We start from the raw sequence: 22,948 nt of genomic DNA, 5'->3' as shown, positions 1-22,948 counted from the left end.
TACTCCATTTTTCTTAGGACAAAACCACAAAACCCTGACCAAAAGGGCTAGCATGGCTGAAAGGACGGTGATGAGAAAGGGACACAGTGTATTTGTATGTAAACCAGGAGTGGCTAATCTGTGCCCATACAGAGGATGGTAGACTGCAACTCCAGTCATTCCTGACTATTGGCTATGCTGGCTGGAGGTGAAGAAAAATGAGCCTAACATTTGGAGGACCACAAATTCCCCCAAGCTATGTCCAAGACACATAGCAAGCAACGAGGGAGAGGAGCTCATCAAAATTACTCATAGAATATTTTTTTCAGCATCCCACTCTCAGGCAATATTACTTATTATTACATTTACATCCCACCCTTCCTTCCAAAAGGAGCCCAGGGCAGCAAACATATCAGTGCAATGAAAACATCTAAAAATCATAGAGTTGGAAGGGATGCAATGCAGGAAACCTGACCCAGGCTATATGGGTTGAACCACTAACTCATATAGCTGCATACTGGTAGAAGTCTACAGACTGCCACCAAGCTTATGCTGACAATAAAATATCCTTCTGCAAGAGTTAGTTGATATTATTTTTTAATTGTATGGTTTTATGTAAAGGATTGTTGTAAACTACCCTGATCTTTTAAATGAACAGTATATGTAAATGTTTTTATAAATCAATCTACTTAAAAGGCTTCTTCAAAGAGGAACCATAGAATCAAGAGAGTTGGAAGGGACCACGAGGATAATCTAGTCCAACTCCCTACAATGCAGGAATCTTTCACGCAACATGAGTCTCGAACCTACAATCCTGAGATTAATAAGTCTCATGCTCTACCAATTGAGTTATCCCTCAGGTAGTCTTCAGTAATGCCAAATCGACAATAAGATGGTGCCAGTTTAATATTTAACAGGAGGTAATTCCAAGGAGTAGGTTCCTCTACTAAAGGCCCTATTCCTACATCATATTGCACGAACCCCTGGATGCTATTTGCAGGAAGCTGTCTCCTACAGAGTGCAGCGATCAGTTGGGTATATAAGGTATAAGAATATTGTAGAGAAAAATAAGGTACCTTTTTTCATATGTGGTGGTCCTGTAAGATTGCGAAAGTCTTATGGGAAACAATCCATAATGAATTGGGGGTGGGGGTGGAATGTTGAAAATAATCTGTTAAAAAACCAGCAGCGTTTCTTCTTAGTATACTTGGAGAAGAGGTGCCAAAAGACCAGAAAAAAATCTATTTTTGTATGCAACCACGTTGCCCAATGATATATGCCCAAAATTGGAAAGAGGAACTGGCCCCCAAAAGAGATGATCGGCAATTAAAATGGATGGAATATGCAAAGATGGCGAAACTTGCCGGAAGATTAAGAGATCTAGTAATACTTTTTGTAACAGAATGGGGGGGGGATTTATTGAATATATGAAAACAAATTGTAAACAACTAAAAACATTAGCCCGATTAATATAAACACAAGCAGTAAGAAATTTAAAGGAATTATAAAGGATAAATTTGTAAATAATAACATCTGCAAATAATAACATCCTCAAGGTCCCAGGCCTCAGAGAGGTTAGGCTGGCCTCAACTAGAGCCAGGGCCTTCTCGGCTGCGGCTCCAATCTGGTGGAATGCTCTGTCACAAGAGACTAGGGCCCTGCGGGACCTGACATCTTTCCGCAGGGCCTGCAAGACAGAGTTGTTCCGCCAGGCCTTTGGTCAGGGCGCAGCCTGACTCCCTCCTCTGGCAACCTGCACAGAATTTTGCTTAATTGGTTGCCATCAATTTGATTTAATTAATTTTTATAATGAAATATTTTTAGATTGTGTGACTATTTGACTGTTTGATTATTTGATTGTTGTTAGCCGCCCTGAGCCCGGCTTCGGCTGGGGAGGGCGGGATATAAATAAAAATTATTATTATGATTATTAAAAAGGTTATTTAGATATACAGTAAGAAAATGACAGAAAAATAAAAATCTGCATAAGGGGAGGAAGGGAAGTTGCAGAAAATTTTATTTGTGTAGATTTATATTCATTGTTAAATGCTGTAAAATCAGAAAATAAAATAGGGTTTTTTTCCCAAGCAATCAATGAGAGTAAATGCAAAAAAGGGAAAAATGATTAAGATTATTATTTTAAACACCCTGGTCTGAAGCTCTTTGGGCTTTGGATACCAGCACCATGAATTTAGCCTGGTTGCTAATAAGCAGCCAATTCTTGTTTAATTTACATCATTAGACTTCAACTGGTGAATAAACACCCACTACTGTATTGTTGCCAGACTGAAGATTGGTTACAGCAGCAGCCATAGAAATAGGTGGTAAAAAAATAAGAAATGGGTCCCAAAATGCATGATTGGATTAAAGGTGAGCATGGGTCTGGAAAAGTTGAATCCTGCTGTCTTAGGAACTAACCCAGTCATCACAATCACTATAGGCAAGCGGTTCTGAGACCTCCTGATTAAAATGATGCCATCTGAGACATCCTTGACCAGATGCTCTGACCCTAACAATTCCCTTTCTGCAAATGTTCCTTTCCTAAGACTTTTTTGTTCAGCAAGAATTCCTATCCTCTGATTAGAAGGCGGTGTCTAATGGTACACAGGGAGCTAGGAGACTGAATCTTCTTGCTGGATTCCCCACTGTGACTGATAAATGAAACACAATAGCTTACAGCCAGCCTGTAACCCAATGTTGCCTAGCAGCTATGTAAGTGACCTGCCAGGTGATTCATAACCTATTTGCAATCCCAGGCAGACAGCAAACTGGGCTTAGGCCCTTGACAGACATAGGTTGTTGAGAGCTATTAGGCCCAGTTATGTTGCCAGCCATGCAAACCACTCAGTAAAGAGGCTGGTATTGTCAATCTGTAGGAATTGATGTTGTCTTTCTTCTCTGTCAGGCAAATAAGCTTGTATTTGATCTTTCAAATTTGAGCCATCGCTTTCCTCCACAGAATACCAATGCTAATCGGTATCGGTTACATACTGCCTCCCAGAGGGAAGTGGAGCGCAACAACTTGCTTAAAAGCACTACCAAAAGAAAAGGAGACTAAGGAACAGAAGGCGTGAGAGAACACACACACAAAAACCCATCCATCTTGTTCTGGGGTTGCGTGCTTCATTTCTTCTGACTTCATTTGTGGAGGCAAAAAAGTCTGTCATGCACACATCTAGTCCATCCATCACCAACCTAACACCCTGAGGGTATTTTGGACTACAACTCCCATCAGCCTCAGGTAGCATATTGGAGCTGCAGGCCCAAAACATCTGGATGGTGTCAGGTTGGCAAATATTGCCCTAATACAGGCATGTCCAAAGTCTGTTTTGGGGGCCTAATCTGATTTAATCCAGCCCCTGAGGCAGTATATGTCCTGGGGTAAAATCCTAAGAAAAAGCCCAGCAACTCCAATCCTAGAAAGTTCAAAAACTGTGGGGTAGTAAAATTGTAAAACAACAACTTCACTCCTAAAAAAAGCTCAACAACTTTGGTCAGCCCACACATGTTCTGGCCCTCTTTGAAAAAAGTTTGGGCACCCCTGCTCTAATATCCTATACTGAACTTCTGTGATGGATTTGAATTGTTTGTGAGGCAGTATCAGTTTACTCCTTCTCCAAGCAAACTCAGCTAGCGAGTGTTGCCAGGACTGTAATCAAAGCAATGTTAATGAGAAACAAGACAGAGCTATTGACATGGTTCAGAGAACCCAGATGTTTGCAGAAGCACATTTTGTTTTAAACAAACTAAGGGGGTGGGGAATCTTCTCCAAAAGAGCTCAATGAGGAGCACTGGCTATAGAAAGGAGATTGGAAAAGTGGAAGAGGGAACAGAAAGAGGAGTGGAATGCCTTCCTAGGAGAGACCTTGAACATGAGTACTCCTCTTGGGACACTTTGAGCACTAGTTTCCCCACTTCTGAGATATACAAGTGCTTCTTCCCTTTTCAGATGAGAAGCCCCCTCTGCTTTGTGATTCACTACACAACATGCCCCCCCCAATATCAGATGCTTTGCTAGAACCAAATCATTCCAGGTTTCCTACTCAGACAACACCACCAGCATTCTTATGTTAAAGGAATAAAATGAAATATTTCATTTGCTTTATTTCCAGAATCAAGGGGGCAAGCAGGTGCAAATGGAGGAATTCAAGCTCATTTGAGGATTGCAGGAGTTTCCTCGCACATCATTAGTGGCTCTCTAGAAGTCCAAGTGATAAAGTGGAATGAAGAAATGCAGATCTGGTACTTTTGTTTTCTGTGTCGACATCTTCGAGGCTGCTTTGGAGCTGGAAGCTTGTCTCATCTCCATGGGCTGCAGAGGTCCCTACCAGAACGGCTGGCAAGCAGTTTACACAACGAGCCGAGGCTGCTGGGTCATCAAGACTCCAAAGCGTTTCTTGATGGTGATCCTGTGTCGGGAATATTTGTCATCTGGAGAAAAGCGGGCAGGATGGGCTGAACACGTTGGCTGGCCAGTGGGATCCACCTTCTGCAAAGCAGGGAAGAGAAGGCACAGCAATTTGTGAGCATACAAAATCTTGGTTTTAAATATTTTGTGTGTGTGTGTGTGTGTGTGTAAACATTGTTAGCTGACATTAAGAACAACAACAATATCCCACCAATCTTGGCTTAAATGTGTATGTTAATATTGGCAGTCTATATGTGAGCAACTACAATCCTAGCAAGACCAAACCAGCCCTAAAAGCTACACATTCCATCTTAAAATCACTTTTATTTTCTTCATGTCCAACCTTTCTTCCAAGGTACTGAAAAGGACATACATGCTTCTCCTCTTCCCAATCTGAGCCTCGCAACTCTCCCAGAGTGCCTTTCATGAAATCAAAACAAGGCATTCCCATCCCACGTGCTTATATTCTAAGAAACAAACAAGTTAATAAAAATACAATTTTTCATGATCGCGAGAACTCCCCCATGTCTCTTTTCTTAAGATTTCAACAGACCACTTAGACCTGTACTGTACAATCTTTTTCCTCCTACACCCCTCCCCAATCCATTCACGAGGACCCAAAACAAGTATTTAATTAACTTTTTTTTGGGGGGGGAATACACAAACGAAAGCCATGCAATTACTACAATGTTAAATTATGACCTGAGTATCAAAGTAGCATGCAGATTTTGCACAGATAATTCCACATTTAAACCAATGACGATCTTCAAAAGAAATAATAGGGAAAGAAGATTAATTGCAGTTAGATATGGGTGGCTAGGGCAACCCAGCCATATAGGTGGGGTATAAATAATCAAATTATTAGTGTATTAGTATTAGATGGAGCATAACAAGAATTGAAATGCATAGCATCTGGATTTGGGGGGCATCAGGAAGAAGAAAGGGACTAAGAATTTGGGGGGGGGGGCGGAGAAACAAACGCCATTAAAGTAAAATCCTTACCTTGAGAGTGTAGACCCTATTTCCTTGCTCATCGAGGTAGTACTGCAGAAACATTGCTGCGGGTTATGAAAGCGTTAGCACTATACCTGCAGACGGATTAAAAGAACTTCTCCCGATATACACGCGCGTCCATACAACCCACGTGCGCATTAGCCCCACCCACTTCCTCTCCAGCAGGATGCCTTAATCTGCCAATGAAGGAGCTCGTAAAGAAACCGGGCATTCTGGGAGTTGTAGTCTTTCGGCTTCAGAATTCCCGATTCTCATACAGTACAGTACTCCGCTGCAGGAGTCATTGTTGGTTCAATGTATTCTGGGAATTGTAGTCTATCTGCTCTAGCCACACACACTAGACTCAAATCTAGAATTATATTGTACAGTTGGAAGGGACTCCCGGGGTCATCTAGTCCAACCCCCAGCAATGCAGGAATCTCAGTGGAAGCATCCATGGCAGATGGCCATCCAACCTCTTGTTTAAAAACCTCCAAGGAAGGAGAGCCCACATCCTCCCGAGGGAGACTGCTGCACTGTGAAACAGCTCATACTGTCATAAAGTTTTCTCCTCAGGTTTAGTTTGGGGTTCCTTCCTTGTCATTTGAATCCATTGGTTCCAGTCCTACCCTCCAGAGCAGGAGAAAACAAGCTTGCTCCATCTTCCATGTGCCAGCCCTTTAGATATTTGAAGATAGCTATCCTTTCTCCTCTCAGTCTCCTCTTTTCCAAGCTAAACATACCCAGAGTTCCCTGTTGAAAGTCTGCATCTTTCTCTACTAAAAGCACCTCTACAAATAATGTGTTGACCTGTACCTCTGCAAAAGGGGGTGGGCAGGTGGGTACACATGCCTGGGGGGTAGGGGTGGGGCAGGTACCCAGAGGGCCCTGCCAGAGGCCTGCCGGACTTAACACTGTCATGCCAAAAAAGCTCTGTGCCTCCCAGCTGACTGGGGACTCCTGCCCAGGGCCTCAGACAAGCTCTGCATGGACTTCTTCAGGCTCAGGGCCACATTACCTTGTGGGCAGCCTCCCAGGGGCCGTATGCCATCAGTGGTCAGGGCACGAGTCAAAAGTGTGCAGAATAGTAAAGGTAAGGTTTGCAAATTTAAAGTAGATTTATTTTTGTACCCTGTTCTATCCTCCCTCCAGGTATCGTCAGAGTTCAAGGACACATACCTGCCAGGTGAAATCACAAAGAGGGTGTTAAGCGAGGACAGGTGTGGCCTACTGAGACAAGGAGCGCCTTGGGAGCATTCATCCTGATCAGTTTGCAAGGAGGTTAGATCACGTTGCTTCAAGCAATTGCTGTTCCCAACCTTTCCTCTGCATTTCCCTGTCATGACAAACACCTTGAAGGGCCCAAAGGCAAGCTGAGTAGCCTGATTCTAAGTGGTCAAGAGGCAGGCACAGGATCCCAGCAGGAGAGGGCAAAGGAGGAGTTTCTGAAGTGCTGGGATCTTAGGGCCCATGTTGGGCAACAGATTCCTGCATTACAGGGGGTTGGACTAGATGACCCTCGTGGTCACTTTCAACTCTACATTTCTTTGATTCAAACCAGATGTTAAGCATGCAGTACAAGCGGGAGCCCATGGATGGCCAAACAAAGTTTTACGTGCAGAGGAGAGGACAAGAGATAGGCCTAGTTGTGGGAATGGCTGTATGTCAATGGGGTTCTAATAAGCCTCAGAGCCAAGCCATATAGAATAGTTAAACCAAAGAATTAAGAGGGGAGATAAAACAGGAGGCTATAATTTAAGAAGGCCTATCAAGCTCTCATTTGGGGATTTCGAGCCTGGTGGCATCTGTTTGCTGGTGATACCTGCCTGGGCTTCTCTTTTACATCTTAGTCAGGTGTGGCTGTGCCAAGTGTGGCTGTGCAATTCTTGCATCGTTGCCTGGATGCAGTTCAGGGTAAATAACCTGAAACTGAATCCCAGCAAAATGGAAGTCCTATGGGCAGGTAGTTCACATGTCTGGGAATGGGAAAGATCTTCCAGAACTGGACAAGGTTGCACTCCTTCAAAAGGAGAAGGTGTAATCTGGGAGTACTCTTTCATCCATCTTTATTGCTGGAGGCACAAGAGGTCACAGTGTCTAGGAGGGCCTCCAGACCTAGATAAGGATAGCCTAGACAAGGATAGCCTTGTCATTGTGACTCATGTGTTGGTAATGTCAAGGCTGGACTGTGGTAACATGCTCTGTCTAAGGCTGCCCTGAAGGCTAATTCAGAAGTGCAGGATGCAGCATCTAGGTTGAAGAATGGGGCATCCTATAACACCGACTTTACTCCAGTCTTAAAGCAGCTGCACTGGCCAATAATAATATGCTGCTGAGCAGGTTTAAGGTTTTAGCATTGACTTAAGAAAATCCTCCCAAATGTTGGACCAGGCTGTTTGTCCACATTAGCCTACCCGATCACGAAGCTCATTAGGGGAGGGCCTCCTGGTTGTGCCATAAACTGCAAAGATTTTTACTGGGGCAACCGGGAGGACAGCCTTTTCAGTTGTGACACCCACTCTATGGGTCAATTCAAAGGGTTTGCTCTGGAAAGAACTTGGTTGGATACAATTCCTGGTTTGCAGAAAAAAAGCAGAAACACACACACACACACACACACACACACACACACACACACACACACACACTGCCCAGGTGAAACTTCTGTCATCACACCTGAGAGAGAATTCTTCTGGTCTCTTCCAACTCCCCAGTTCTATGATTCTCAGATTCTCAGTACCTTCTCAAAACTTTTATTTCCCAAAGTTCCACAGGGGAAGCCATGGCAGTTAAACAGTTTCAAACTGGTCAAGATTTGTTGCTTGTTGCCCTCAAGTGGCATAACCCTGTGCTTGCATCTGCTGCCCGATGTCAGAGCAGACACAAAACAAGTCAACAGGCACCTCACAAACAACTACTGTATTGCTATTTTAATTTGGGCTGGATTTGGGCAGGTAGCACCTCTTGCATCATTTCTGGGGACGTGGGTTGGGAGAGGTGTGTATCTTTGGTGTGGACCAATGCTGGTCAGATTCCCCCTGTCACTTTTTCATTTTCAAATGTCTATAGGCAGAGGTAGGATGAGCAATTGATAATCAGGAAAAATCATGCCCAATCTTTGCAACAACAACAACATTTTTATTTATAATAATAGGTTGGGTTGGAGAAGTGTTTTGCAGCATGGAGGTTGTCACCTGTTTGTTATCTCTGCAGATCCTGCTGTTGTTAAAGACCCAGGAGCGGGAGCCAATAGAAAGGTTGACAGCCCATGTTGGAGGTAATGCTGAGATTGAGTGGAACACCTGCTCCTTAACAGCCCTTGCACATGAGGATACTCAGGAAACAGTATGAAGATGAAGTCAGACGTAGCATGCAGAATAGAGATCAGGCCTGCAGGTTAGAACTTTAACTTCCTCCCCCTTATTGGAACCCCCAACGTGTCTAGGTTCTGGAATTGTTATCCTTCAACCTTCGCACCTAGAGTTGAGTCAACAATGATGGATCTTCTTGGAAACCAAATGGCATCTTTGTGAACTTCCCAGAAGGACCTGTATCCGATTCGTTTCCGTCAACGATCCCACAACAGGACTTCACGGAGCAAACACAGACAGGGCCCCAGTTCCTTTGAACAGCTCTCTTTGCTCCATATTCCTTCTCCCATAGGGCCATGGCCTCTCAGGCCCACACCCCGGGCCCTGCCCCACCTTCCTGCCCACCCAGTGCCCCCTCACTGCTCCTGCCCGCCTTCCCTGGGACGGCTCTCCTCGTGACCTCAGCCGATGCCCCGGGGAGCAAGCTGATCATCAAGTTAAAAAGAGAAGGCCCCATGATGGGGGGCGCCGAGGAAATACCCCGGACCCAGACTTTCTTTCTGACAGGGATGCCACTGGGCTGGGCCACCCAGCGTCGGGATGGGCCAGCTGGCCCCGGCATCCGCACAGTGTTGCTGGCCAAAGCTGGCGAGGAGCCAGGTGGTAGGAAACAGAGAGTGCCAGAGGTCATGCCATCTGCCCGAGCGCCCCCTCCCAGTGATGCCTCCTTTGCCTGTACCTCCAAGGGGGTTTATGAGAATTATCGGCGCTGGCAACGCTACAAGGCCTTGGCCAGGCGCCATTTCCCTGCCACGCCTGATGCCGAAGCTCTCGCCTGTTTTTTCATGTGAGGGTCTTGGTGGCAAGGATCATTTGGTTTGGGAGACAAGGGTGACCTGGAGTGGGGATAGTAAGCAGATAACAAACTGTGAGGATTGGCAGGGGGATTGGTCAGCCTTGGGTTACTATTGATTGTGACAGCAAAAGCATTGGTACTGAGATGTGGGATCCCACTGTTTTCTAAAGGCACTGAATCCAACAAACACAGAATGGTTGAAGTTAGAGGGAAGGCCTTGAGTCATGAGCAAAATGAGTTTGGTGGCAGAACTCTCCACGCAAAATAAGGATTTGGGAGTTCTGAATGTTTCTCTTTATGAACCCTGAAGCCCTGGTTGAAAACTGAACACTAATCCTAACTTTGCCAACCCAAGACCTCATGGCAATTCCCATTTTATACCTTGGGGAAATTGTTGAAGTGCGGTATCAACTCACACAGCCATCATCCTAAGGGCTAGTTTTTCTTGTTTATCAGCAGAATCAAGAAGGAACCCCCCACCTGACCACACTGCACTTGAATATGCATGCACATTCCCCTGTGAAAAATACATTTCAATTAGAGTAGACATGTAATCCAGGACCCGCAACCTGAAGTGGTACAATTAAAACCAGGGGGTGGGGTGAGGTAGCTTTAGCACTTAATTCTGCTCATTTCATAAGCTCAAAAGTATTGACAAATTGCAATCAGGGGTTGCTACAACTGCTCAAAGTTCCTCTGCGGCAGAAAGGGTGCTTTCCAAAGTATTCAAACCCATGTACAAGTGTAACAACAACAACACTCCTTGGCACCTATTTGAAGGTCTCCTCCTCGTCTTCTTTTAACCACTAGGCTATACTGCCTATATTGTCAAGGGAGGTTAAGGAACTAAATTTGGGTTAGAGAAGGCTCCATAAATGTCATGATGGTCAATGTTGTGGGTGGTTGTGGTGGTGAACGGCTATGAACTACACCCAAATGTGAAAGCACATTTAAAGCACATGGCTTCTCCCAAAGGAACTAGGGAACTGTAGTTTGTTAAGGGTGTGGGGCATTGTAGTACTGTGAGGGTTAAGCTACAGTTACCAGGATTCTTTGGAGAAAGTCATTGCTGGGAAGCAAAAGATATGGTAAATAAAAAGAAGAATTCACTGGATGCCTAGATCCAGGTTTGGAGAAATTTAAAACCACAAAAGTGTGGAAATGTTGCTTTAAAATATCCCCTTCTAAGTTGCTTCCAACATCCCCCTCTATCATAGAAAGAGACCACGTCTATGGTAAGTTTTAAAAAATTTACTTATTCAAAGGTCAGATTCATGTGCTTTCCCATACAGCAGTAAGAAAACACAGGCTGTCAAACTTAGTTTCCAAAGTGGTGAATGATTCTAATTTATTTGCATAGAAACACAAAGATGGCTTGCTTGAGCCATGCGATCTGAGCTTGATAACCCTTCCCCAAGGTGAGGGGGAGTGACCTAGCTAAGCTTGACAGCACATCTTACTCTATGGTCTTAACCCCTTCATGAAACGGACTTAAGCATGCTGGTTATATGAGGACGGTTATGCCACAGCCATGTGTGTTAAATGTGCTTTAGATTTTTGGTGTGGGTGTGACCATAGAGACAAGGGTTGCTGTTCACATTTTAGAAGCTTTGCTCTCACTGATGTGACATCATCATCCTACCCCTGCAGCCCCGTCCTCCGCTCACTGGCACGCTTGCGTCCTGACATGACCCTGGAGGATGGGGTTCCCCGTGCCGTGCAAGAATGGGAGCACAGCAGTAACTTTGAGCGCATGATCTTCTACGAAATGGCAGAAAAGTAAGAGTTCCCCACCCACATATGGGCTTATGGGTGGCTAGAGGGTGAAGAGGGTCCCTTCATTTTGACTTCGCCCTCCCTCCTCTGCCCTTCCCTTTCTCAGGTTCATGGAGTTTGAAGCAGAAGAGGAACAACAGATCCAGAAGATGAAGCTCTTGGCCAGTTGCTCTCAGTTCCAGGCCCCAGCTCCCAAACCCAACAAGCCACCTCCGTCCCCTGCCCCTGAGTCTGGGCAGCAGCAAGGTAGTGTCTTCCTCCCACAATCCCCTGCATTTTGAGCAAAACCCTTACCCATCTAGACCAACTGTTGGCCAACAGGGGTGGCTTCAAGGAACTAGTAGAGCAGTAGGAACTAGTAGGAACTAGAAGGCAGAGAATTCAACGGCAGGTGGAGGCAGAACCAAAGACAGGCAGAGCCAGCCAATTCTAGTGTCTTCCTCCCCACTTCCTCCTCCCTGCTGAATTCTACAAGGGGCAACTCTAAGGCTAAGGAGAAGGAAGATGGCAGCTGGAGCCAGCCGCTAGATTGATTGTAAGTCAGAAGGCAGGCAGGTGAGGGCTGGCTGAAGGCAGACAGAGGTTGGTGGGGCAGTGCCCCGTTTTGACCTAATGGATCAGCATCCAAGGCCAATAGGAAGAGGACCTGATTGGGAACTAGTATGCAAATGGCTAATGAGCTCCTTTTCTTTCCACCCCAAAATAATGCTAATTAATTTAATTATTTATAGCCCGCCCATCCCGCTGGGTTTCCCCGGCCACTCTATTTTGCTTCCCTGTCTGGCATGTTTTCACCCCAGGCAGCCAGTATGCCTTTGATCATAAAACCCCACATGGAATTGACTTCCTGGTTCATTTTACACACCGTCTCCATGTGCTAATTCTTCCCTACGCCCGGGAGACTGTGTGGTGCTTATTTTAAAATTGCAACTCTGAGTCAATTTCTGCTACAAGAAAACCTGACTTTATGCAGATTTCAGTACATTTTATTTACACACACACACACACACACACACACATATATATATATATATATATATATATATATATATATATATATATATGTGTGTGTGTGTCAATTTAAATACATTTAACTCTGTTTGCTGTGCAATTGATTCCGGTTCCCCTAGTTATGGGATGGAGCTATGCAGCAGCCCTGAGCCCACTTAAATTCTTGCTTATGCTCCTCTCCCCATGAGCCTTGCCTTCTGAGACACCGTCTGGACTTTGCCAACATATTTTTGAGCACTTCCTCTTAGCAACAAGATACCGAGAGCAGGGGTCACCAACCATTTTAGGCCTGTAAGGATATGCTGGGGGTACAATCTCCTCTCCCTGTTCCAGACCTAGGCAGAGATCAGCTGCTGCAGGCCCTCTTGGCAGAGTGCTAGCTGTTCTCCCAGTTGCCAACCCAAAGGCAAAAAAGGGTGGGTGGGGAAAGCAGGGTCTGATGGCAGCCCATCTCCTCCCAAAAGTGGACTAAACTTGGACCCATCAGGAAATGGCTACACTCCTTTTGAACTACTGTGATAGGTCAGCAATGAGTTGCACACGCCATTCGAGTTCACCTAGCCCAGTGTCCTCATGTAGGATTGACTCCATGATCTCCCTGCTTCCCCCAAAGTCTACATCCCCAAGAAGTCAGCTTCCAAGAGCCGCCAGCCTCGGCGTCGCCAGCGGCGTCCGCCCAGCACTTCCACCCCAGGAGCGCCCAGGGAGATCCCTGCCGAGGCGGTGCACCAGTATGCTGAGATCATGGAAGGCCTGGACACGAGTTGGGAGGAGGAAGAGGACGAGAAGAAAGAACAAGGGGTGTGCAACAACCCCCAAGAGCAGGAAGAGGGGGCCTTCCCAGATCCTGCCCTGCTGCAGTATATCGATCAGTTATGTGATGATGAAGAATTTGTTTGTAAGGTAAACAACAGTGACGTTTGCTTCATGGGAATGGAGCAAATGTAAATCTTGCAGCCCTTCTCTCAGCCCCTCTCCAGGCTGTTGTTGGTTTTTTTGCATGTATACTCTGCAACAAGTCACTAATGCAATAATAGTGCATTAATGGCAGATTGATACAGGACCGCCCACACATCATTCTGATTTATTAGTTGTTCTGCAATCCTTCCCCAGTGTTACTGCGTTATTGCTGTCTAGAGGGGCACCACTTGCACTGTAGCGGAACGAAAGAAGGACAACAAACAAACCGGAATATTTGTAAAATGAAAAAGTTACAGGGTTTTAGGAGGGCCATGCACTGATAAAGGAGTATGTCCACCCAGAAACCTTTGTAAGTACAAACAACATTGATAGCGGAATCATGTATAAGTGCCTTGATACTGTCATGGGCACAAACTATCATGAATGCACCATAAGAAAGGACGCCTGGAGGGGGCCAGAATATGATCACCATCAGGGTAAATCCTACTAGATGTTAAAAAGGTGGCAGCCAAACACACAACAAACACATGGTTAGCATCCAGCACCAACTTTGACTTTTGTGTCTTGTAGCTACAACAGCACAAGCCCAGCTTTAATGCACTACTGAGTGTTGCTAAGCAATTATGCAGCTTTGTATTTTACTCCTCCCTTTATTACTAATCTCTATCATAAACAGATATTTGTAGTCCTCCTCCAGCCTGCTGCCCTCTAGAGATTCTTGGACTGCAGCTCCTATCATCTCCAACCATTGGCCATGCTGTCGGAGGCTGATGGACGTTGGAGTCCTACACAACTGGAGGGCACCAGGTTGTGGAAGGCTAGTCTCAATCCACACCCGTGCCTTGGACCACAGCACTCCATATGCTGAGTTTGTCTTCCTTATCCATTCATCAAGCCACTTCCTTTCCCTGCTTCATGTCTCCACCACCTGAACCTGACCTTAGCTCCACTAACCCTTCCCCTCTTAGAATTCAGTGGTCTCTACCCACCATTTTTTTGGTCTTACCCATCCATGGCAGGTTGGAAACTCCTCTGCTGACAAAGCCTCACTTCCCCAAAGCCTGCATCTTACTCCTCTCTCTGCCGAGTGATGGCAAGAGCCCATGGGGTCCCAGGCACACACAGAGGGTCTGTGTCCTTTTGGAGAATAGAAGACATAGTGGAGGCTGTTGTGCCTAAAGAAATATGATTTATTCACCTATTTACGCCTCCAGTCTGTGTGGACGGAGCCCAGATCTTACTGCATAGACATTTCCATAGGCAGCAGTGCAGGGAACCTTCAGGGAACTTCTCTCCAAGATCGATCTCAGCCCCTTTCTCCCCTTCTTCCCATAAAACCCTTTGCCCTCCCCCAGAGTTACCCTGGCAGCCTCCCCAATACGTCTGTTCACACCTGGGGGGAAGAAGTTAATGGTCCTTTAGCTGTATCTCATCTCACAAGGTTGGTTTGCATAAGCCAGCCCAGGAATTCCCTGTCTGGCACAGCCCTGCAGTTTATGTTTTAATCCATTTCCCAATGAATCAAAATCCGAGCATTTCTTCATTCCTAGGTTTTAGGGGGATCTCTCCCCTAACCCAGATCTTTAACAGTATTTTTAAATGAATGAGTTATTACATTATCTCTCGGGTGAGGATTGGGCATGCAGACTTTTGCTCCTTTTCAGCCAGGCTCAATACTACAAGCCATGATGCTTCCCCTTCCTCTCTCTGACAGGTTGAAGCTGTCATTCATCCACAGTTTATGGCTGACTTGCTGTCTCCAGAGAAAAGCCAGGATCCTCTAGATCTGATGGAAGAATTGGCGGAGGAGCTAAACTTAACACCCAACCAGGTAATGCATGGAATGAGAATGGGGTGGGAATCGGGACATGTGGGGAGTTTCAAGGCTGCAGCTTGAGCCTGCTCATGTGGCCAGTTCAGACCACGACAGCCGTGGTTATGTCAGCCTTGCCACTGTGCCTTCTAGCCACAGCAGCCTGTGGTTTGGAAGTCTTGTGCAGAGAGGTATGTGAAACATGTGGAAAAGACAAAGAGGCCTCATTTCTTGTTTCCATTTTAAAGCTGCTGTTTGGTCAGAGCGGCCATGGTGCAAATTGGAGGACTATCTCCCCCCCTTCACCACTGTCAAGACTGTCCCAACCATTTTGTATTGGTTACTACCCATACAACTGGAAACTGACCATAACACTGAATGGGGACATAGCATATTTCCCATCATGCATGGAATCCTATTTTTGCCACACCAGTGCCCATAAAGTGACATTGGCAATGGCCTTTGAAAGGCCAGACCAGAACTGATTCCCTCCAAAATAGGCACATCCTATCTCATGATGATGATGGTACTGTGCTCATCTGACTGGCCCAGCCACTTTGGGTGGCTTTCAACATATTTAGATCATAATTAAACATTTAAAAACTTCCCTATACAGTGGTGCCCCGCAAGACGAATGCCTCGCAAGACGGAAAACCCTCTAGACGAAAGGGTTTTCCGTTTTTGAGCTGCTTCGCAAGACAAATTTCCCTATGGGCTTGCTTTGCAAGACGAAAACGTCTTGCGAGTGTTCCGATTTTTTCCCGCTCCCCCCCTTTTTCTAAGCCGCTAAGCCGCTAAGCCTTTAATAGCCGCCAATCCGCTAAACCGCTAATAGCGCTAATCTGCTAAGCCGCTAATAGGGTTGCTTCGCAAGACGAAAAAACCGCTAAACGAAGAGACTCGTGGAACGGATTATTTTCATCTTGCGAGGCACCACTGTAAAGGGAATACGTCTTCTATTGGCCTTCAATGAAAATAGGGACATCGTAAGGAAAAGTGGGACCTTCTGGGGTCAAATCAGAAACCAGGATGGCTTCTGTAAATCCAGGACTGTCCCTGGAAAATAGGGACACTTGAAGGGTCCAAACCTGCACATGGCTGTGGAGGCACAGAATTATCCCACTACAGGGCTGGGCTGAGAGGCAGTACTGGCAAGACTTTCCCCATAGCTACTCTGAATTGATCCTTTTTCCTTTCTGTCTACAGCTGACAGAGAAGAGACTCCTGGCGCTGTCGGAAGAAGAAAGGGAGCCCTCTGTCTACCCTACATCCCATTCTGACTCCACCCCCTCGCAGTCTGAGGAAGAGGATGAGGTCAGTGGTAATGGAAAAGGAGAAGATGCATCATGCCATGCCCTGAAGAGGCCTTTGACCAGCAAAGTCATTAGAAGCAACCAGCCAGAATTGCCTATGCCAGCCACCAGTTCCCCACTGGCACATAATTCGCAGCAACGAGGCTTTCCACCAAAAGCAGAGAGTTCTCCTCCTCACAAATGTGGCACCCAGGACTCCCAGGAAGCAAACCTGCTGCTCTCCTTGAAGAGCACAGTTGAAGAGGAAACCCAGAACTCACAGGGACGAGGCCAGGTTCAAAGCCATGGAAACTCTTCTCATAGCCAGTGGGCCACACTGGAAGCTACTCCTGGTATAACAGGAAATGCCATCATTATTGGGAACTTAACATCCGAAGGGGACAACAAGGCCAAGCAAGGTATTGCAAGGCCCCATGCCTTGGAACATTCAAAGCAAGATGGCGGCCAAGAAGGAAAGGTCAAGCAGCATGCTACAGGGCAAGGCAGCCTTGCTGTCAAAGAACCGTTCCATAATGGGATGGAGTTGGTTTGGAATAATCTAGAACCACCCCACAACAAATGTGAAAAACAAGATGGTATCCAACGAGGGGAGGTCAAATGTCTAAAGAAGGCTCATGCTGTCTGGAAAATACAGGAAGATGATCCAAAAGGGACCGACCATGATCATCAAGGCCTAAACAAAATGTTATTAGGAGATCGCATAGCAGCAGAAAGGACTCTTAGGATGACTTTGAATGGGCATGGGGGACAAAATGTTGACTCTGCAGAAAAGGCCAGAGGTCAACTCCAAGTTCAAAGTAATAGGGGGGCAAAGGAAATCTCCAGTAGAAGAGAACTTGACTGTCAAGGTAATGAGATGACATCTCACCCAGACAACCAGATAAAACAGGAACTCCTGCAGGCTGAATGTGAAAAGCTAAATGGCTGTCAAGGAGAAGTAGGCAAAAATCAACTCCAGTCCCAAGGCATTTATAGAGGGGCAAAACCTACCTCTAATGTAACTGTAACTCAGTTAAGAGGCATCAAGCCATGTGGGAAAAGCTCAGCAGCGCAAGACAGTCTAGCATTGAGCCCCTCTGGACATGGGAATAATCTCAATAACCAAGAAGCACAGGTCAAATCTCAGAAGAAGCCAGAGGCTAACTGGAAGCAAATGACAACGACATCAGTAAAGGACAATGGCTTAGTCAAAAGTGTAGAGTTGCCTGCAGATAATATATCATTAGAAAAACAACCAATTTCCACCAGACAAGATGGCCAACAGTCCATTGACTCACCCATGTTGGAAACAGATGAAGGAACTAGAAAGTCACATGTTGAACTCAGCCAGGGAAACAGACAGAAGTTGACTTTATCCAATTCTAGTCGGATAGGGTTGCTTGAAGAGCAGCCCACAGGCACAGATTCTGAGCATGTGCCATATTTCACCCTCTCGTTACTAGAGCCTCAATCTCCAAGTATCCAGAAGTGCCCTGAGATATTCCAGAAGTCTCAGTGGCCACTCACAGATCAGTGCAAAGTCACGCCTTGGGTGGAAAACCTTCCAGATGACAAGCAGAACCCAGAGCCCACGCCAAACCCTTCAAGCTACGTCGCCACAGTGGAAGCTGATGGAGGCAGCTGCAGTCCAGCTGGAGCTCACACTCCTGTGGCTGCCAGTTCTGGGAAAGGGGGAGCAGCGTTTCCACTACAACAAGGTGGAGGAAGCAGTGGAGGCAGCCATGGAAATGATGAGCCCAGTCAGAGAGCTGAGTCTAGCGATCTGCTCCCTTCTAAAGCCCACAGGGGGCTCATCAGTTCAGAGAGTAACGCAAAGAACTCGAGTAAGGGGGAAGGGGGAGATTTGCTTGAGAGAGGCACCATGGCAAAAGGCCTGCTTCCAGAACTCCCCGGAGGAAGCGTGGAAGACATCCTTAAATATGGAGCTAAAGAAGACGACGAAGAGGAGGATGAGGAGCTATCTAGCTTCTCCTCCTTGCTTGCCTCCAAGCTCAGCCTCTCCCCTCACAGTCCCCTTGCGCCTCTCGCAAGGGAACAAGGGGACACCCTGTCCTCCTCACCCACGGATGCTGGGAAGCAAGGTGCTAAGACAAGGCATTCCACCAGGGCGCAGGTGCCCCAGAATTCCACCACCCCACCAAACAGGAGTCCAGAAGCCAACACAGCCGCTCAGCACAGTCACAAAAGAAAGAACAATGGCTCAGGTACACGGAGGAGCAAGCGCCTTCGCAACCAGTAGCAGCGCTCCTTTCTTTCAATGAAGGCTGACTCTAGCAAACCCTGGGAAAGTCTCTTAAAGTCCCCGTTCTGGCAGCTGCCACCTGTGCTGAGATTTCAGAGCCCCACCATTACTCAAAATATTACGGGTAACAGGGAAAAAGACTGTACCGAAGTACCTTGACCAAGTCACAATCTGCCTAGATATGCTTCCCGTGGGACTTGACAGAGACCCCCTCCCTGCATTTGTTCAAATTTCTTAGCAAATTAAAAGAGATATTGAATCCATCTTGCTTGGCTGCAAGCCTGGCTCTGAAAGCTCCACCTTAGAGACTACCAGCCTGCCTAATATCGAACTCATGTTATCCTGTGCCTATCTGTTTTGGAATTGAAAAGGAAAGCAGTGCTTGTTTCTGCATACCTGTGCAAACATATACATTTGGTTTAAAAATAAAATTAAATGGGGGGGGGTGTAATAAAACAGAAGAGTAACCCCAACCTGAGACAGGTGATTTCCAAGCCTATAAAATTTTGAAATGGTCACTTTGGTTTAAAAACAACAGGGATAGGGATTTGCCTTCTTCAGCTGATAGCTTCTTCTTCTTTGGCAATCATTCGCAGCCGAGTAAGATTGTCTTCCATAAACACGGTTTTAACAAGGAGTCCGTAAGTGACTGTGGAGGCCAATTCTGGGTCCACACGAGCATCCTGGAGGCGAGCATTAAGGTTGAGAAGGGAGGAAACATGATCTTTTAAAAATTCCCCTATTTGAACTACACAGGCAGGCTTCAGGAAGCAAAGGGAAGAAAACATGATACTTCTGCCCTTTCTCACTGTCCTGAACCTCCTGGCTATATGACAGGTTCAGGGCTGGCAGCCAGTCCCAAATCTAACCCCTTGTGCTGTATAGCACAAGGGTGGGAAAGAAATAAAGATCCAGTTCCCTTCCCCGTCTCTGAATAATGTTACAATGCTCCAGTTTCAGGCTGGACAGAACTCTGGATAGAATCACTCTTGCTAAAAGGCTGGCGACACAGTTCAACCTTTTGCTCTCATCTTACAGCCAAGTTGAATGCAACCTTGGCACGTAACATGCATATCTAACTTGAGTTCAGCGGAGGCTGGTGGCCACTGGGGCTGGTAGGGCAGAAGGTAAGGAGACCCACAGGAGGTGGAACCAAACCCATTGACAGGGCACAGCCGACTAATTCTAATATTGTCCCCATCCTCCCTATTGATTTCTACAGAGGCAACACCGAGACTACAGCAGTAGCAGGCAGCAGGGTGGGATGTCACTGTTCACTAACGCTGCTTACTGGGATGTAAAGGAGGGCAGAAGGTTGGGGAGGTTGGTGGGGTGCAAACGTGCCAGCAGGAACCCAAGATTGGTTCTGCCAGCGTGTTTGCGCAGCGCTGTGTTTGCTAGTGCTGCCGTGCTGCCCTTCCTTCTCCTAGCATGCAGTAGTGATGCGACCAACCAGAGATCAGGTAAGCAGTGATGGTGTCCCATTATGCCAGCTGCTGGACAATGGTTGAGGCAATGACTGGCAGTGCCAACCCCTGGATTGGTTGTAAGTAAGAAGGCAGGCAGATGGGGGATGGCTGAAAGCAGAGAGAGAGAGTTCTGGGTCAGTGTTCCACTTGCTCAAATGGACCAACTTCCAACGTTTGAACTAAAAACCTTAAAACCTTGAACTAAAAACCTTGAAACTCAAGGTGTGGCCTCCATCTTCTGCACCCACAGCCCAAACTCCTTCCCCAAGTCTTCCAGAAGTTGTCTTAGCAAACAAAATCAGGAACCACCTTTGTTTTAAAACTTAATACATATATCTTTTTTTATTATAGAGATATAGATATTTATTTTATATATAAAATAGCACTTTTTATATTTTACAAAACAGAAAATAAAACGAAAAGCAACAGTATCTCACCCTTCCATCCTTCCCTTCCCATTGACAAACGAACAAAACAGAATATCAACAACGTAAGATAAAATGATATAATTAAAACATAACAAAAATAAAACTTTTAAAATAAACGGAGAGAAGCCCCAATCCCCAAAGAACTTGCGGCTGTGATTCCCCGGTTACGGTTGCCCTGAGATGGGGGTGTCTCCGCCCCCCTTTGCCTAACCACCGTGGCGGCAGAGAGCGAGCAAGCGAGCAGGAGGGGCGGGGTCTGCGTGGCCAAGGATGTGGCATGGCTGTGTGTGTGTGTGTGTGTTTCATTGTATACACATGGCTAAAGAGTTTTCAGGGGGTTTTCAGTCTGCCTTGCTCTTGGGAGGGGAGGCAGGAACGCCATTAGCATAGGTGGGCGGGAGGCCAGGCTTGGACAGAGTGCACGCCACAGGGGGGCGCAGGTACGTGCTGAAGAGGCGGGCATAGTCAGGGTGGCGGAGAGAGAAGTCTTGGAACTCATCTGGGTAAGAGAGAAAAAGGAAAGCAGGGTGAATATTTTACTTCATTGATTAGCTTTATATACCACCCTTCATCTAAAGATCTCGGCGTAGTTCACAAGATAAAAAGCACAAATAAGGAATATCAGTGTAAAAGTGTTGTATGGGTGGCCCTAGGAGAATCCCCTGGCATCAGAAGTTGTGTCAGTATGGACCAGGTGCTGACACCCTTTTGGGACCCATGGGCCCATTTGCAAACCTGAGAAACTCTTGTGGGCTTGCCTGCCTAGGCAATCTGACAAACATTGCAGCTAGTCTACTGGCTACTGCAGAATGCATCTTTCACAACAAATTTCAGCAGGGAGGGAGGAGATGATGCGTTGGGCACCAGCGACAGATGCCATGTCGGACACCCCAGGGTTGACACCTCTTCCTGCAACTTTTATCAACCTCCTGACTTTTTGCCCCTTACCATAGCTGTCCCCAATCCTCTTCCATAATCATTTCCATAACCCTCAATCTCTCCATTTCCAGAGGGGCTTCCTCGTCATTTTCCCTAGCTGAGCTGACCAAAATCAACACATCACACTTCTCATTTCATTTCTACCCAATCAGCAACCTCTTTCCTTCCTGAATATATATTTAATGCACATGGCTTCCCTCAAAGACTCCTGGCAACTGTTGTTCACCTACTCAAGAGAGTTGCAATTCCAAGCACCCTTAACAAACAAACCACAGTTCCCAGAATTCTTTAGGGGAAGCCATATGCTTAAAATATATGGTGTGGATGAGACCCTGGTCTGTACCCACTTCCTAGGAGTCTTCAAAACCCAACGCCCTTCTTCCTCAAAACTTGATGTTAACGTGCCCTTCATTTACTCGATATACAATGACACCTGTCACGCCTCCCCTTTCCCTTCCATGCCCCGCTTTTATGAGGGATCTCACCGAGGGTCAATCCATCTTGGCTGTGGTCCCCACAAAGTCGACTATAGAGTTCGGCCCCATCTGCACCTGGTGTGCCCAGCAGGAGGCGCAAAATGGCGCAGAATCCATCTTGGCAAAGCCGACTGTTCTCTGCCTCATCGTCTGTCTCCGTGAAGAGCTGGTGTTGTAGAGAGGGGTGTACGTGTCAGCAACACAGATATGAACTCTGAATGCAACATTGCATATAATGCCCTCTTTCCCACCACAGCAGAGGCTCCTCCCCTTTAAACCTTTGGTTTGCTCCACTTTGCCCCAATCCCTGCCCCTTTCGTTCTATAGCCCACCCAGACCGACACAGGGACACGCAGCCATGTCTTCCATTGCTTGGATTAAAGATAAAGGTACCCCTAACCATTAGGTCCAGTCGTGGACGACTCTGGGGTTGCGGCGCTCATCTCGCTCTACAGGCCGAGGGAGCCGGCGTTTGTCTGCAGACAGCTTCCGGGTCATGTAGCCAGCATGACTAAACCGCTTCTGGTGAAACCAGAGCAGCACACAGAAATGCCATTTACCTTCCCGCTGGAGTGGTACCTATTTATCTACTTGCACTTGACGTGCTTTTGAACTGCTAGGTTGGCAGAAGCTGCCACCGAACAGGAGCTCATCCCGTTGCGGGGATTTGAACCGCCGACCTTCTGATCGGCAAGCCCTAGGCTCTGTGGTTTAGACCACAGCAGCACGCAGCCATGTCTTCCATCGCTCGGATTAACCCCTTTCTAAACTCACAATCCCACTTGTGCTTCACGTGGACAGAAGTCCTGCAGGGACCACCCTAGAACTCCCCTCCCTGGATGCTTCTCCGCAACCAAGATGCTGAGATGCATTTCCCCCCAACACTAGGAGAAAAATGGCTGGGGGAGTGGAATGCAGGGGGGAAGCAGCAAGCCAGAAGGGCTAGGCATCACCCCATACCCTCTAGCCAGCGCAGTCCAACTCATTGTTTAGATGTTTAGTAGAGAATTGGG

General features: G+C 46.6%; 3 protein-coding genes across 8 annotated transcripts in view; 1 reads left to right on the top strand and 2 right to left on the bottom strand.

The window, feature by feature from the left end:
• Window positions 1-1,979: 1,979 nt before the first annotated feature.
• NOP10 (NOP10 ribonucleoprotein) lies at window positions 1,980-5,544 on the bottom strand. The gene is made up of 2 exons (XM_081168280.1): window positions 5,390-5,544; window positions 1,980-4,468 (listed from the first exon to the last, which is right to left on the bottom strand). Exons 1-2 carry the CDS (start codon window positions 5,441-5,443, stop codon window positions 4,328-4,330), a joined length of 195 nt encoding a protein of 64 aa, XP_081024406.1. The 5' UTR covers window positions 5,444-5,544; the 3' UTR covers window positions 1,980-4,327.
• On the top strand, window positions 4,367-18,886 carry NUTM1 (NUT midline carcinoma family member 1). Of its 6 annotated transcripts, XM_081167730.1 has the most exons (8): window positions 4,367-4,501; window positions 6,533-6,661; window positions 8,594-8,776; window positions 11,198-11,326; window positions 11,430-11,569; window positions 12,948-13,237; window positions 14,970-15,086; window positions 16,275-18,886. In XM_081167730.1, exons 3-8 carry the CDS (start codon window positions 8,706-8,708, stop codon window positions 18,618-18,620), a joined length of 3,093 nt encoding a protein of 1,030 aa, XP_081023856.1. In that variant the 5' UTR covers window positions 4,367-4,501; window positions 6,533-6,661; window positions 8,594-8,705; the 3' UTR covers window positions 18,621-18,886. The 6 variants fall into 6 exon arrangements, with proteins under 6 accessions (XP_081023856.1, XP_081023857.1, XP_081023860.1 ...); XM_081167731.1 differs by lacking the exons at window positions 4,367-4,501; window positions 6,533-6,661 and adding an exon at window positions 7,518-7,906; XM_081167734.1 differs by lacking the exons at window positions 4,367-4,501; window positions 6,533-6,661 and adding an exon at window positions 7,595-7,727.
• A 1,516-nt stretch (window positions 18,887-20,402) lies between these two features.
• Window positions 20,403-22,948, bottom strand: part of LPCAT4 (lysophosphatidylcholine acyltransferase 4) — a 34,225-nt gene continuing 31,679 nt past the window's right edge. Inside the window, 2 exon segments of the mRNA XM_081167895.1 lie at window positions 20,403-21,019; window positions 21,945-22,101. Of these exon segments, the coding sequence (XP_081024021.1) occupies window positions 20,862-21,019; window positions 21,945-22,101 (315 nt within the window). The 3' untranslated portion in view covers window positions 20,403-20,861.

Source organism: Podarcis bocagei (assembly GCF_964188305.1).
Source record: "Podarcis bocagei genome assembly, chromosome: 13".
Classification (NCBI taxonomy): domain Eukaryota; kingdom Metazoa; phylum Chordata; class Lepidosauria; order Squamata; family Lacertidae; genus Podarcis; species Podarcis bocagei.
Note: the sequence above shows the minus strand (reverse complement) of the source record. Positions and strands in the feature narration are given on the sequence as shown.